General features: G+C 50.6%; 1 protein-coding gene across 2 annotated transcripts in view; it reads left to right on the forward strand.

Moving 5' to 3' along the window:
- Positions 1–5,459: 5,459 nt before the first annotated feature.
- FOXO3 (forkhead box O3) overlaps positions 5,460–16,210 on the forward strand; it is a 95,442-nt gene continuing 84,691 nt past the window's right edge. The window contains exon 1 of one of the 2 annotated variants that reach the window (XM_049818130.1): positions 5,460–6,277. In XM_049818130.1, coding sequence (XP_049674087.1) covers positions 5,684–6,277 — 594 coding nt within the window. In that variant the 5' untranslated portion in view covers positions 5,460–5,683. The remainder of the gene's footprint in view (positions 6,278–16,210) is intronic. The other variant, XM_049818129.1, reaches the window with a different exon arrangement.

Raw genomic sequence — 16,210 nt, forward strand, 5'->3', positions numbered from 1 at the left:
GAGAGCTGGCAACACCGCTATGCACCGCTATTTGTGGCTGTTATTAAGTGTACGAAACGCTGTTAGAAACCTACTTCTAGCCACGAGAAGCCGAGCCTTTCTGGGCCTACAAGGTGCAGCTTTTTGGTGGGCCTTCGCAATGCAGCTTCAGCAGAGGTGAGGCCGTTTTAATAACAATTTTTGAATCTATAGGGTTAAATTTTCCCACTCCCTCAGCTTCACAGCTCCTTATGCGACCAGGTGTTTTTTTGAGGTTTCATTGTAAAGATTGTTTCTTCCAGAAAGGTGATCCTGTTTTTTAATGTGGATGACTGCAGTTACTGTACTGCACACAGTGCAGAAATGGGTCACGAATTCTTCAGCAGTGGGCGCTGAAGTTTAGGTGTATGCAGAGCTGAGTGCTTCTAGCCTTAGAGTTCGGTCCCCAAATTGTCAAGATCCCTCGAGGAAAGAGTTCTTCTCTGCACAGTAGTAACGTCACTGTCTCCTTCTGCTACTGTACTTCTCTTCCTTCCCCTCCCCTCCGTTAGAGCGGTCAGTCAGCCAGTTCACAGGCTGAAGTCCAACTTCAATTGATCTTTAAATTGCTGTTCATCACTTTGAGGAAAATTTTATAGTCAGAATGCTGTAGCCGTCTTTGGCAAACCCTTCATGTCTCCGTGGCACAATTTGGACCCTTGCTCTGTGTCTATCTGCCAGTCAGCCAATCTCCCTGTAATAACTGTGGAACCCATTAGCCAGTTCTAGCCAAATTGGGCAGAAAGGTTAAAGTCTCAGAGTATGAAGTTGGCCGGCTTATAGACGACATTTCTTTCTAATCAGCTCACAGGTTGCTCTGAATCAGCCACAAAACCTACTGCCCTTTGCCCAGTCTGTGTTTAAAGGACATAGTAAAGAACTGTGGGAAGAACAAAAAAATACACTGAGGGAGCCGCTCTCTCACGGGGTGGAGGGGAGGGGTGGATGGGGTTATTGCAGTGGACACAAACTTCTTGGAGACCAGGCTGCAGGTGGCTTACAAAACAACCCATCATATACTTGTTTGTGTTAAGTCCCTGTAGACAATCAGCCGTTGTTTAATGTAACTGCAGTATAACATCGTTTTATTGAGCGGCAGTACGTTTTACAGTAGATTTCCATAATGGTGAGAAGTTCCAGGTCCCCCACCCCCATGCAACTTTAGCTCTAACAATGCTTCTGCAGTAGGATATTTGTGTAAGAGAGGTAAAGCCAGAAATGTGACCTGCACTTCTCTAACTACCAGCCTGGGAAAAATGTAGGTTATGGCAGAATGAAGGAAGGATCATATCTGGGTTACCGCCATGAACCGCTACACTCTTATGGGAAGCTGACACTCTGAATCGACAAAATGGAAGAATGAGAATGAAAGCTGAGCTGATAATAGCCTGCTGTAGTTGAACCTAGCAGCTCAAAAGAGTTAACGCAAAAATCGCTTAGGAGGATTCCCACCCAGAGTGCTGTCGCAGGAACGTTACTTTCCCCAAAGCAGTATGCCAGAGGCCCCACGACTCATGGGTCCTGCCTGCTCCACGTGCGGCTGAGATCACCCACAGAGATGACTCGGAGCTGCGAAGTAACTGTGACCCCGCCAGATCCATATAATCAGGTACCCTGATAGGTACACGTGTTCTCCCTGTAAACCTGAGTGGGGATAGTAGATAAAAGGAGAGGCAGAGGGAGACACAGCCCTGACCAGAAACACTCCCAGACTACGCAGGCACGGTAAAGCGAGCGAGTGAGGCTTTCAAATGGCCTCAGGGCTGGCCTAACTTTATTCCTGTTGAAGTCAGCGATAAAACTCCCATAAACGGAGCCTTTGTGAAAATCCCACCCTTGGGGCATTAAAGTACTTAAAAGAAGAGACTGGAAATTGTGCAGGCTTTAGATTCAATTTTGATCAGTTTTTACACATATTTCAGTGGGCCCAGCCATGGAACGGTGATAAGAAGGGCTCCTCTGTCTTTCTGTTTTGCTCATGCACATTTGGGAAGTAAAACGTGTAGGATCAATTACACTGTGGTTTTAATTGCACCTCTAGACTTGCAGTATCATGGGCACACAGGTGCTGTGTGGAGCTGTGAAGAACTGGTACCATGACTTACGTGATAAAGACTGTACGGCTGATAAACCAGTGAATTCTGAAGAGGGCAGATAATCTTGCAGTGAAGGCCCAGGGCTGGCACTCAGGAAATCTAGTTTTATTTCTGAGTTCTGACATGGGCTTCCTGTATGACCTCAGCACAGTCACGTAATTGCTTGGTGCCTCAGTCCATCATCTCTTTAATAGGGTTACTACTTACTTATTTCCTTTCACCCGCCCTGGCCTGCCTTACTTAGACTGCAATTCTGCCAGGGAGTGGAGCATTTCTTACCACGTGCAGGGCCTTCACCCAATACAATGAGACCTAATGGCAATGCCTGTACAGTAATGCAATGCCAATTAAATAAATAAATGAAGATGATAATATCATTTCGGACTAGATTTGCAGCTTGTAATCTGGCCCAAGGTCAAAGTGCTACGCTTCCCTGGAACCTCAGGGACCTGAGGAAGTGCTCTACAGGGAAGTTTCTGCACCGGTCAAAATCAGCCCCAAGCAGCAGCAGGTTTTGGGAAGGGGGCGAGCGTCAGTCACGGCTTCGCAGCCGGCCTTCCCTGGCTAACTGCTGAAAGCCACAAGTAGAGGCTCCTTGGAGACGCGATGTTGGACTAAGCGTCTTTTCATCGTGCATGGCCTTGTCTGATCTTGGTTCCTGGCTCTTCAGTGCTACTGCGGTTCTCCTCCCTTACCAACTGCTAAATCATACACGCGAATGCCAGTATCACAATTGCAGAGTAGCTGGTGTCTTTTTGAGCTGCCCTGCGTTCCCGTAAGGGGCCACGTTACAACAAAAGCCATGGCAGGGCTCGCAACGTCGTGACCCAAAATGGAGCTGCAGTGAAAATTATTTCCATTACTCGAACCTGCATTCATTCTGATTAATTCAGTGTCTCCTACTATATTTAGATAACTGAGGATTAATCGTATGCGTGCTGAAATGCTGTCCCTTGTAATAAAATCATGCCGAACTATTCCTAACTTGAGTGCCACTTAAATTCGAAACATAACTAGACCCTGAGGGCCTTAGCCCTGACTTAGCAGGACGTGTAAGGCACGCAGGATCAGGGCCTTGCCGTTTTCTAATCATACTGAATGGTTTTCAAATCTCATTGCTTGGCTATAATGCTAAATAAATCAGGAATAATTTAATTTGTCTGCTAATTCTACCCAGCAATGCTTCAGCAGCACACCTACTTCTCAACGCGTGCAGCTGTCTATATCTGGTATCGGAGACAAAGCTACTTTTGTACTAAATCTGGTCCCTAGTTTAGGTCGATAGGAAGCTAGGCGAGAACGGATACATACGCGTTGCTATGTAATGTATTTATAACTGCATCTGTATTGATAGCTTTATGTTCCTTGGCTTCGTGGGTCACCCCTTTATCCAACCCATAATTAACTACGTCTTCAAGCGAGCTCCTTCGGAGGGCCTTCTGCTCGGGCACAGCCTCCGAGGAGGAAGTACGGTGGGATTACATTCACGTGTGGACGTCTGAACGTGCTCCCGTATCACCCGCAGGCAGAATGAAAGTTTTCGAGAAACGGCCAAACTTGGACTCCAGGTTTAACGTTTATCGGAGCAACTCGCGCACCAGCGGCCAGCGGAAACAAGTCAGAAAAGAATCGGCGCGCTATTCCCCCGCCGTGCCTGGCAGCCAGAGCTGGTTCGACGGTGCAGTCCGGGCAGCGAGCGCCGAGGCTGGGCAGCGTCCTGGTCCGGTGGGCCTCACCGAGGCAAGAGGTAGGGAAAAGCGAGACGGTTGCCCCTGGTTTTGCCCTTTAAACTCCAGTCAGCGCAGGGAGCCAGGGCCAACGCGACCCTCGGGCAGAGTTACCGCACGCTCCGAGGGACCTGAGCGCTTCCCGCCTGGCCGGGCGGCGCGGGGCCGCGGCGGCTCGGGCGGCGGGGCCGCGCCGGAGCGGCGGGGAAGGCGCTTTCCCCGCCGGGTCCCCGCAGCCCCTCCAGCCCCGCCGGCTCCCCCCGCCCCCCCCGCCCCCCCCAGCCCCGGGGCCCGCCGCTCCCGCCCCCGCCCCGTCGGGGCGGCCCCTTACGCGGACGCCGCCCTCCCCTCCGCCCGTGGGCGGGCCGAGCGGCGCGGTGCGGTTAGGTTGAGGCTCCCTGCGTGTGTCTATAACTTTGTGTTGCTGCCGGTGGTTGTTAGGAGGAGGGATGTGGAAGTCGGCGGCGAGCAGGGTGACAGGCTGCTCGGGCGGGCTGCGGCAGGCTGGCTGGGCGCGGGCGGATCGGTTGCCTCTCGCCGGCTGCTCGCAGAGGGAGCGGGCGGTTTGCCGCTTTCCCCTCCTTCGCCTTTAAAGGGAAGGCTCCTCGGAGCTGAAGGCGCAGGAGCAGGAGGAGCAGGAACCATGCAGCAGCGCTGCTTCTTCCTCCCGTGAATTCGGATCCCGATTTCTGACGGTGTGGAGGTGGCTGTTGATTCCCCCCTCCCTCCCTCTCGCCCTCCCCTCCCGATGTGGCTCTCCCTGCCTCTTCTGCCTGCGCTTTTTAAATGACTTGAGTGAAGGGGGGGGGGGGAAACTGTCAAGATGGCAGCAGCAGGAGCAAGGAGGTTATGAATGTGGTGTTGATGCTGGAACAAAACCTATTCTCTTTGGCAGCCCTAGGGAGGGCTTAAAGCTTCTGGACCTGTTGGAAGACTGGCGATTTGATTTGTTCCCGTTGTGTTTGCTTTTTCCCTGCGAGAAGAAGGATTTATTATCTTTTTTTTTTTTTTTTTGTAACCGACCAGCCCCCGGGGTGGCCTTCTCCCGCCCCCTGCTCCGTCGGCTGCGAGATTTTGGGGGGTTTGCTTGCGTGTGGCTTGGGGGGCACCGCAAAGTGACAGGCTTACGCTAGCATGCAGTTGGATGTGTGCTAAGACTTCGGCTCCCTTTAGGGCGTTCTGAAGAAGGAAAAAAAGTCTTCGGCGTAATCTGAAGGACCGCTCTCCCTGCCCTCCTGCCGAGGGAGGGGGCAAAGGACCACCCCCCCCCAGCAGGGAAGATAGCTGCGGAAGCGACGAGGAGCCAGCTCGGAGGCGCCGGGGGTGGGGGTGGGGGTCCTCTCCCGGCTGGATACAGCGCGGTTCCCGCTGGAGCTACTTCTGCATCCGCATGGAGTGAAACATAAACAAACGCGCACACGCACCGCGGGAGCAGCGGCCGCCGCTCCGCCGGCGCGGAGGGCAGCGCCGCGGGCACCTCCGGCACCGCCCGGCCCCGCGCTGCCCGCCCTGCGCTGCCGCTCCGGCTCCTAATCTGATTTTTTTTTTTTTTTTTTTTTTCTCCCCTCCCCTCCCTCCCCCCTCACCCCCCCCCCCCCCCCAACCTTCCGCGGCTCCGGAGTGCGCATCGCCCGCGGGGAGCGGGGCTCGGGGTGCAGCGGAGAGCCTGCCAGCCCGTAGCGGAGAGCGGCATGCCCGCCCGGCGGCCCCCCGCCTGCTAGGCTCCCGTCGGCACCGAGGAGGAGGAGGAGGAGGAGGAGGCGGCGGAGGAGGAGCGGGGTCGGCGGCCGTCCGCCCCGTCGCAGCGCCCCGCCGCCGCAGCCGCCCGCGGGGGAGACCAAGATGGCAGAGGCGTCGCCCCCCGCCCCGCTCTCGCCCCTGGACGTGGAGCTGGACCCCGAGTTCGAGCCGCAGAGCCGCCCCCGCTCCTGCACCTGGCCCCTGCAGAGGCCCGAGCTGCAGGCCAGCCCAGCCAAGCCCGCCGGCGAGCCGCCCGCCGACGCCGCCTCCATGATCCCCGAGGAGGAGGACGACGAGGAGGAGGGGGGCGGCTCGGCCATGGCCGTCGGCAGCGCGGCCCCCGCCGGCGGAGAAGCGGCGGCGGCGGCGGCCACCGCCGTCCCGGAGGAGGCGGCGCGGCTGCTGGCCCCGCTGCCCGGAGGCGCCCCGGAGGGGCCGAGCCTCTCGCCGGGGGGAGCGGCGGCGGGCGGCGGGGGGCTGAGCGGGGGCCCGGCGGCGGCGGCGGCGGCGGCGCCGAGGAAGTGCTCGTCGCGGCGCAACGCGTGGGGCAACCTCTCCTACGCCGACCTGATCACCCGCGCCATCGAGAGCTCCCCGGAGAAGCGCCTCACCCTCTCCCAGATCTACGACTGGATGGTCCGCTGCGTGCCCTACTTCAAGGACAAGGGCGACAGCAACAGCTCGGCCGGCTGGAAGGTGAGGCGGGTGGTCCCGGGGAGGCGGCGGACCCACCGCGCCCGCCCCGACGGGCGGGCTGCCCGCGGGGGATGCGGCCGCGGAGCGGGGCCGGGCGTGGTGGTGGTGGTGGGGTGTTCGTGTGCCGGCGGCTTTCCCCGACGGCAGCCGGCCGGGCGCTGCTGCTGGCCGTGCTGCTGGTCGCGCTGTCGCCTTTGCTTCTTTTTCTTTTAGCTTTTATTTTTTTTTTTTTTTTTTTTTTTAAGGGAGGGGGTAAGAAAAGTTTCGTCTCTTTCCTGTTGCTGTGTGCAAGCGGTGAGGGCTGCTAACTCGGGGAGCAGGGGGGATGCTGGAGCGGAGCTGGCTTCTCTGGTGCACGAGCGCGTAACCAGGGAAGGAAAAAGAGGAGAAGGAAAAAGAGGGGAAAAATATTTTTAAGGCTGGGGTTTTGTTTAGCGGTGGTCTTTAAGTTATAGGTACCTGTGGTGTAACTCGTACTGGAAATAAGCAGAGTTGCTTTTATGCAGGGTCAGTCTGAGCCTCAAAGCGCCAGTACAGAACAACTCTATTATTTTCATCAACAAATACCCCAGTGGTTTCCCACACGTTCCTCAAAGGCCATAGAGGGAAATTCGGGTCTTGACATTTCCTCATAAAGTTGATCAAAGCATGGAGTTATTGGCCACTCAGCCACGGGAACGCTTGGTTTGCGTTTCCTGCGGTGCCAGTGTATGCGGGCACCGTCTACTGACAAATCCCATATATCCAAGCATTTTTTTGTCCAGCATTGCGACAAGTTAGCAGCTAAGATTACTACTGTTTTAGTAAGTGAGGAAAAAAAGAATATCTGGGTTTGTGGCTTGTTTACTTAGCGCGTGCAAAAGCACGTTGCAGGCAGGCAGGGTTTTGCTCTCAAAGACAGAGTCTGATAAGGCCTACCAGCAGCCGGTGCTGCACGTAAAGCACATTTGAAGTGACTTCCAGAACTGCTTTTTTTCTCCTTATTTTCCATGTCCATCTATTAGTGTCTGTCGGACGCGGAAACATCACGTACTTGCAGCTATACAGAAATGCAGGTGCTGCCTGATGTCGATACTGTTTGCAGAGGGAAATCCCGGTACGGTTCAGTTGCTGCCGAGGGCCAATGCTGGCAGCATCCGAGACCGAGTTTTTGAATGGATGGCTGAAGGCGAATTTGCCGGGAAGTTTTACTGTGTTACAGAGAAATTAAATTTCCTCTTTGAATCTCTCTAGCTTTGGATCAGGGGATAACTTACAGTGTACAAATCAGTCAGAAATACCGTATGGATGAAACATTTCTGGCAGTTTTTGTATTAGCATCCCTGTCTCATATTTCGGTGCCTGAGTAGGGCTTGCTGCTAGGAATTGAAGTACAGCTGTATGATTTTTACCTTCCAAATGGAGCACTGTAGAGGAAGCATTTCACTGACAGACTTGTCTCAGGCTGGGGAAAATAAAACCACAAAGTTTATCGGTGGCATAGCTAATTCAAGACAAGGCTTTAAAAACACAGATCGTTTTTACAGCTTTTGCATCTGTATTAGGTGTTGAATTTTGATCTGACTTTACAAGTGCGACACGGAGTGTGATAAAGGGTTACGTCTTCTGATGACAGCCCGTGCCTTCCTAAGTTGCTTGGTTTCACGCAGAAGCAGTGATGTCAGCTGCTATGACGAATCCAGCCTTTTTATCTGATACTTTGAATTTTCAGTAAATTCTCGATACCCGATTCAAACGAAGCCTTACCGAACAATGGGGCTGATACTGTTTCGGCTGAATTTGTTGGCAAAACTCCTGCTCGCTTCAGCTGAAGCAGGATCTGGGCCACAACGCGAAGTGCTTACATTGATTAGTATGCTTAATACAGTCACAATTTTTCTGACAATTTATACTGTTAATTTGATATTGATCCCTTTGCTGAGCAGCATTAACTGGTACTTGGAGCTAATTAAAATGTTAAAAACTTGGATCCCTTGAGATTCCTCTGATATAATTTAGTTCAGAAGTTTCTCACAAGCCTTTAAGATGACCTTTCTCAGGAGATGCAAGCACACTGGTGGCAGAAAATTCTGCCTCTTCCGTGGCTGTGAGCTGTCTCTGGAAGTTAGGGTGAGGCGTTCGGTCGGGTTAACGGCAGGTGCAGTTGTGCGTGGGTGGTAGGGGCATACGGAAAGGGGCAAAGGAGAGGTCAGGAGCTAATAATTTGCCAGGCATCCAAAACTGAAAAATTTAATTCCTTAGCAAGGCTAGAGTTTCTTTTAATGTACGCTTATACATTCAGAAGAGGACTATTTCAGAAGAGGACTATTTCAGTTTCTTGGCTGGAACGTCAATTAGTTTGTGCAGAGGCAACACTCTTAAATAGAGACTCCATCTTAGTCTCCCGATGCTAAAACACATTATATGTTATTATCATCTTTGTTTCTCTCAAAGGTAATGAATACAACTCTTCAGGAACTAATGTCAGCTTTTCACATCAGACTTTTTCAGATTGCTAGTTACACTGAGATTTTAAATGAACAGAAGATAGTTCTGTATCAGAAGGCTTTTATCTTAATTTAGAATATTTTTACACAGCTAAATTCGTCTTTGAAGGCAGCAATCCCATTTAACAATATTCTGCTCTGGCACTGAGTGGGAAAATTGTCATTTTAAACAAAGGCAAGAAGAGAACTTGGTTTTATTATCTTATGTATTATTATATATGAAATATTAATACTTTGTTTCCAGTGAGATGTGCTGAATGCCATAATCCATAAACATAGCTGGGATTATACTCCTCAAAACAATTATTTTAAGAGCTATAAATTAAAGTTACAACTATCACTTTTTTCTTTTTTTTTTTTTTTTTTGCCTGGGGCATTAAAGCAGAAGTGAGTATTTCAGATGTGGTTAGGAAGGCATATATTACGTTTCCGCTAATTCAGATAAGGTTTGCCCAATACTCCCCCCCTCCCCCCCCCCCATCTTCTTTGCTTCCCCCTCCCCGTGGCCCCGGTGGGATGTTAGCTAACCTAATACTGCCTGACAGCTAACTAGGGCAGTAGTGTACGGTGCATCGCTGTAGAGCTGGCACACTGCGGACGCTGTCGTGTGCTGCGGGCAGCCTGGTTTGATACAATCCTGTACGCTTCCAAATCACCGGGAAGGGTTTAGCTACATACTTAAATATCCGCTTACTGTCCCAAATACTTACGGAGGGTCTGTATTTTTATTTATCATCACTGGAGGCGGGGAAAAGGTCTGCGGGTAAGCTGGTTTCACCCCTGTGAAATGCACGGTGCCAGGCGGCTGGTGCAGGTACTTCCACACAGCTCCTCAGTGACCAGAACTACCCGTCTTCCCAAATTCAGGTATCTGTTACTACGGCGATGTCCTGCAGTCACAAAACTAGTGTGCTGACTTAAAAAAACAAGTTTTTTTCCCCCTAAATATTTAGGATGCAGTAACTCACTTCACTCAGTAGTCTTGAAATAGAAAACTGAAACACCTTTGTGTCCGCGTATATGGTAGAGGTGCCTGGTTTCACTATAGCTCAAGTACTTCCATATCTCTTCCTATAATGTTATTTTGTAATTTCTTGCAGCACTATCTTGTGAAACAGTCTTTTCTACATGAAGAGTACACTAGGGGGACTATTTTCCTCTTTGTTGAGTGGTGTGGCAAGACTATGAATCTGGTCCTTTATACGCAGATATCAGCAATACCCAAATTTAAATGCAGCTGATTTGCTTTGATTTGTTTTTTATATCAGACACCTATTTGTTTTTACACCTGTTGCATTCACCTTTCTCATGAAAGATAAATCCTAGCTCCTGGGATATTTACTTTGAAGGGGAGATTTTTGTAAACTTTGTACATGGGCATTTCATCATTCCTTACCATGTTTTATTGACCAATATGTACTGAAGGGCTGCAGTCCCTTCAGCATAGGAAATGCATGAGTCTCTTCTCTAATTATTGAGACTTGAAAAGACTTGAGAAATTTGCCAGCGATGTAGACAGATGTCTAAATCTGTTAGCCAGATGCTGATACGCAAGATGTGTCGGACTTTTTTTATCATCTTTTTGCAAAGGATGTGGGAAGGAAGCATCACCACTCCCTGTTCTTATTTCTCCTTCCTTGGAGTGGCACACAGCGTCTTTATCAGGAGTGGCAGGATAAAACTGGAGTTTGCATCAGTTTCATTTTTCTCTGCTGTCTTTTTCTTCTTTTTTTTTTTTTCTTTTAAGACTCTGTTTCCCAGTTAACTGCTAGCATGAATATTTTTTCCAGCCTTCTGTTATATTGTTACTTTTTTTTTTTTTTCTAATTTTGAGCTTCCTTGTTCATCTGTACAGAAGGGTTTGGGTTACAAACTGTAGCCTGATTATTTTAAGTTTTGATCTACCAAAGTGAGCACGGGTTTAAGCACGTGAATGGATCCTTGGGACTTCACTGGGATTACTTGTGTGCTTAAACTTACTGCTTAAGCATCTTACCTGATCAAAGCCTTGCTGTGTTGTGCTTTAACAAAATACTCAATAACATTCGTGAGTGAGTTTTGTGCTGAGCAATGTAGAGAGACGTGTGGTTCCAGCCCCAAAGTTGAAACCACTAGATAACAAGCTTCTTGCATCAAAGAGGAGTATACTTTAGTATCAAAGTAACAAATGACTTTTTAAACTTTCCAGTAGAAACCATATGTAGGTATTAGCGCACATTATTATTTTATATCTGTAACGTACATCAAAGATCTCACTTTTCCCCAGCTCATGCAGGCAGGTGACAGCTATTAGAGGAGAGACACCGATTAGCTCTCCCAGAATCATTGACATCGTTTGATCCACAGTGTGACAGTGAGGAGCACCTCCACTGAAGGACTTGTTAAATGCAGATATATACACATCGCCTTGGTGAATGTCATCAGCTGCAAAGAGTCACAGGCTCTGATAAACTTAACTTTTGATGTGAACGGGAAACCTCCAGTGAATGATGCCGGATAGTATTGCTGTGAGGTAGACCTGCATGATAAATACTGGAATCAATGTTCCTCAGTTCTTTAGAGACAGAAGGCTACCTAAAACACTCAAGCAACGTCGGTGTTGTCTGTAATAGGTTATGAGTGTCAATATTTGAGCATATTTAAAATAAGAAGCTCGAGAGTCAGAGGTTGGCTCTTACACTTACCTGTGTGTTTGAAAGTACACGGTTACTGCTAATAAAAATTAAATCACCTTAGTGGCTTTTATATCCACTGTATTGTATTGGCTTGAACAAACGCTGTCCAAGACTATCAGGCTGGGGAAGAGAGTTGTCCTGGCGCTCCTGCCCCGGGACGTCCTGCGTCCGCTTGGTTTTGTCCTGGTGAAGCGAGCGGTGCCTTACACGCGAGGCCATTTTGTATTCGGGTCATTTTGGTGGTGCTACACCACTTTGCTGTAATCCTAGGAGATTAGGGGAGGCTGGGCACGTGCTGGTGCATTTAGAAAGACGAGCGATTAGGGTTAGCCCTGTGGTTTTGTAAAAGCTCTTTGTGCTGATGTGGACAAAGTAGGAACCCGGAGTCGGTGGCGTCCCTTGCAGAAGGCAGGCAGCGCTGGGGCGAGTGCGGCCCCCCCAGACCCCCCCCGCAGCGGCCGGGCTGTTTTCAGCCAGCTTGCGTGGGGTGGATGGGGAGAACAAGCGTGAAATCACCCCAGGAGATTATGGTGAGTGTGCTGGGTTCAAAGGGAGGCCGAAGGGTTTGCTTTGGAGATAAGGGAAAACTGAGGATAAACAGCTGAAGCATTTCTCTAGGTGGCAGCCTCCTAAAGGTGCCCTGCAAGATTTTGGCAGCCAGCTATTTTGCGTGGAAGTATGGAAAATCTTTTGTGAGGATTGTTTCTTACTTGCAGTGCAATTACAGCGGGTCTTAGTGTAGTGGTGGCTTGCCAAGGGAGAAACTGAACGTGCTTCTTAATACAGGTTGTTACTTAGACTAAAATCTTTGCATGCTCTTGTTTCTCTCCCACTTTTCTAAAAGCCTTACTACTATCTCTGTCACAGAAAACGTGCCCAAGGGCAGGGTTATGAAATGGCAGCGTTAGTTTCTTTTAAAGGCACGAGGCCCTCTGCGTTTCGAGGCAGACTCTCTCTGGAGGAGGGCGACCTCGGAGCATCCTCCCACTGCTGTTTCGTTCCCCCGGCCGCGAAAAACTGCAATTCCCAAGTCAGTGCTGGAAAGGGGCCACAGCCTCGCCAGGTCCTGGGGCAGGAGGCACATCCAGGTCCCACTGCACGTAGCGAGCATCCCAGTAAAGGCCTGCCTGATAACACAGCGCTCAGGGAGGTGCAGGGTTTTTTTTTGATGTGGCTTTTCTTGGGGCTGGCAATACGTGCGTAGCGCGGTGGTTCAGGAGCAAAATAAAGTGTTCAAGTAATGTGCATAGTCATTCAGTTTTCAGTAGTGCTGGCTCAGCACACCATGAGTTAAGTGAAGATTATGCTTAACCTCTTGTTTGCTCTTTTTTTTGTGCTTCTACAAACTTAGGCTCTTCTTTTCTGTTACAATTTCCTGAGCATTGCCACACACTAAGCTTGGAAAATGAAGTGCATTTAGCCAATTTATGGCCTGACATATGTTAATTAACATTAATTACCTGCTTGAATAGTCCATTTAGCACTTATTATTAAAAAGTGGCTTGTCTACAGAAGGGGATTTTCCTTCAGTGTGAGATGTTTTGTTCTAACTTGCTTCAGACAAAGTCAGGATGGGGTATCCCGTGCTTCTCTGCACGGCTGTACCAGTTTCCTGACGTTCCAGTTGTGTGTCTGGGATACGATTGCACCACTGACAGGCACCAACTCCTTACCCATGTGTATTTGACATTTATTTGACATCGGTTTAGCTTTCCCACACAAACCAGCATGTTTCCAAGTGGTTTTCGCTGGCGGTGGGTACAGCTTTTGCACCCCTGATTGAGGCAGCTGGAGAAAGAGCCACGCTTCTCAGCTCGCCAGGAACTGCAGGGAGATCTGGAAGCCTGCGGTGATGTGGCCCCAGCCCCTGTTTGGGGGTGCAGGGGTAGGACAAGCTCAGGTTGGAGGGGGTGCGTAGGAGCTGCTGGGGCGCACCGTGGTGCCCTGCAGGGAGGGCATCTTCAGCTCTGCGTGGCTGAGGATGATGGACCTTGAGGCTCCCGCGGCCGCTGAGAGTGGAGCGTGGTCTCCAACAACAGCAGGTTGTGTCCTGCTCTATTCGTCAGCTACGTTACCTAAATTATCTCCTGGGCAATGCGTTGGGCAAGGGTTGTCACAGGTCATGGGTCTAAACACCTGCGAGATGAGGGGGAGTAACAAACAGAGAGTACTCGTGTGATTTCCAAATACCAATGCTTAAAAAAAAATAATACTCCATTCCTCAATTCACCATCCCCCAATTCCTCATTCCTGTCTCGGGAGGCTCCAGGGACGTTATGTCCTACTTCACCTTCTCTATCCTTCCCTTCGTAACACCAGCCGGGGGAGTTGCATGGTGCATGGGGTGCCTTTGTGGGAAATGGAGGGCTGGCTCGTAACTGCGCAGAGTATATAGCTGCGTTTCGGTTGGGGATACAGCGTGAAGGCGATTAGGCTCCAGGACTGACGAGGAGCAATTTCAGGGCAGTGAAAGGGGTTGGGAACAAGCGAGTGATTGCGTTAGTGCTCTGCCTCATCCCTGCGGTGAAGCAGCAAGGGAGCTGCCTTTCAGTGGGGCTGGAGGAGAAGAGTATCGCTGTGTCGCCATTGCTTTTTGCCAGAATGGTCCCTCCTGATGCTGTGCCTGGCTGTGAGGTCCGGGAGGAGCCAGTCTTGCCCTGCAAAACCAGAGTCCTTTCTCTGGGCCACCCCCCTTGCATATTTGCTCAAGGACTGACATGCTCGTAGCGCTGCTTTGCAGGGAATTTGAGGCAGGTCAGGAGTTAACAGCATTGGTGTCTTGTTAATAACTCTCTGTGTGTGTCCTACCTGGACTTTGCTTATTTGGGCAATTTGCTCTATCTATACACTGGTATCTATTAAAAATAAAGGCTATTTAAATGCTCCTACTCGTATAAAACACCTTTGTAAGATTTCATTGACAGAGAAGTGCCTTTCTGGGGATTTGTACTGGTAAAGAAATGCCTTGTGAAAATTAGCTCTTACAACAGACTTGTGCTAACGAATTGAATGGATTGCTTGCTTGATCACAACATGCTATGTACTTAAGAGCTGAATTATGAAATGCGGGGTTCTCACTTGAACATGTTTATTTGGCAAGGTGTTTTTTTGCTTGTCTTGTTTATTTTGTCCCTGCTGGTGAGGTTGCCACTCAGTACGCGTAAAGGGAGATGCGCGCTGGGACAGGAGGGCAGCGGCAGCCCGCCGATCGTTGCCAGAGGGCTGCAGGACGGTCCGCTTGAAGTGAGGAGGGTGGCATGTGGCACCGACAGCTTGCTGTCACGGCCTTTGCGGCTTGTGCCTCCGGGTCTCCCGGAGGGTGCTGCCTGCCAGTTTTGGGGGGCAAGAGGCTGCTGGCAGCGGCTGCGGGGTTCTGCCTGTGCGACCTCCGGCTGCCATACACCCGAGTGCCGCGGCCGGCCGTCGGGTGCGTTTCCGCGGGGTGAGTCGCAGGATCGTGCCACTTCTGCGTCCCTTCACCCGCTGCCTGTGCCGAGGCGAAGGGTGGGTCCGTGCTGACGTCTCCGTGCCCAAATCCTGTTGAGAGCTCTGGAATGAGGGCAGGAGGCGGGAGCGCTGCCAAAGGTGCCGTTTTTTCTCCTTCGACACCTACCTCTGTGGCTGCCTTCGCGCTTTGTGATTGTGCCGTGGGTCTGCCTGGAGGCTGCTCGTAACCCAGCCCTCACAGCCTTGCAGTGCCTTCAGGCCAGCCCGCCTCCTCATCCCTGGCTTTCCGAGACCTTCCACTCTCCCTAGGGAGCAGCGGAGGCCGTGGGGCGCCCAGGATTGCGACCAGTGGTCACAACCAGTGACCACAACCAGTGGTAGGACGCGGTCCTAGGAAAAAGTTTTCAGTAGGTTTGCTGACTTCTGAGTGGCCTGCTTGCCAGCGCTTGAGCAGGGAGCTTGACTTCTGCTTATCCCGACCCCAGAGGAGCGGGAGGCAGCAGGTAAGTTGGAAGGCTGATGAGGACAGACAGCGGTCTGCTGGGGGAGGACGGATGGAGGAGCGCCCAAAAACATTGGCCCACGTCTGCTTGGGCTTCGCTCTGCCTCCCAGCTGCTGCGACTGCTCAGTTCGTAGTGGGAATGAAAACTGGTTTGCATGGGTGCAGCCCAGTTTATGAGGGTGCAACCATCATGGGTAGATGAAGTAAAGAGAGCGGGGTCTGACTCTTGTCCCTGCTAAAGGCCATTTTAAAGCAGCATTGGGGCTCTCCTACGGTGTTGCAGCAGCATGCATTTGCATTAGCGTAAGTAAGACTCAAGCCAGCAGGGCTTAAAATCCTGATTGCAGCTGAGCCTGGACTCCCTGTGAGGACTGGGCATGACCAGGGAGTGTTAGTGACAGTGTTGCACTTAACTAAACAAAGCTTTGTTTAAAAACCTATTAACTACCCAATAATATTCTAATATAAACTACTCTTCTAGTCTAGACAGCCAGCACCTCTGACACTGTAGACGATTTGCCCTTATAACTTAGGGTTTTTTTCTCACGCTGTACCATGTTGGTTTCTACATGTTTTCCAAAATAGGATGCAGAAGAATAAATACACTGTTCTAAAGAAATCATTTTAGGACACAACTTCCAGGGCCATATTTGTTTCATCTAGAATGTGGACTGAATTATCTTGATACATACTCCAGTTATGTGTCAGTGCTCTTAAAACCTGCTGTATTTGGTTTTATTCCTCTCCACGCTAGCTCTTCAAGCAGCTATTTCAGCTCTCCAAAGACACATTATGACCAGAGTTGGCCTCACTTTCTTACGT

The sequence above is a fragment of the Accipiter gentilis genome, chromosome 15 (genome assembly GCF_929443795.1).
Source record: "Accipiter gentilis chromosome 15, bAccGen1.1, whole genome shotgun sequence".
NCBI lineage: Eukaryota > Metazoa > Chordata > Aves > Accipitriformes > Accipitridae > Astur > Astur gentilis.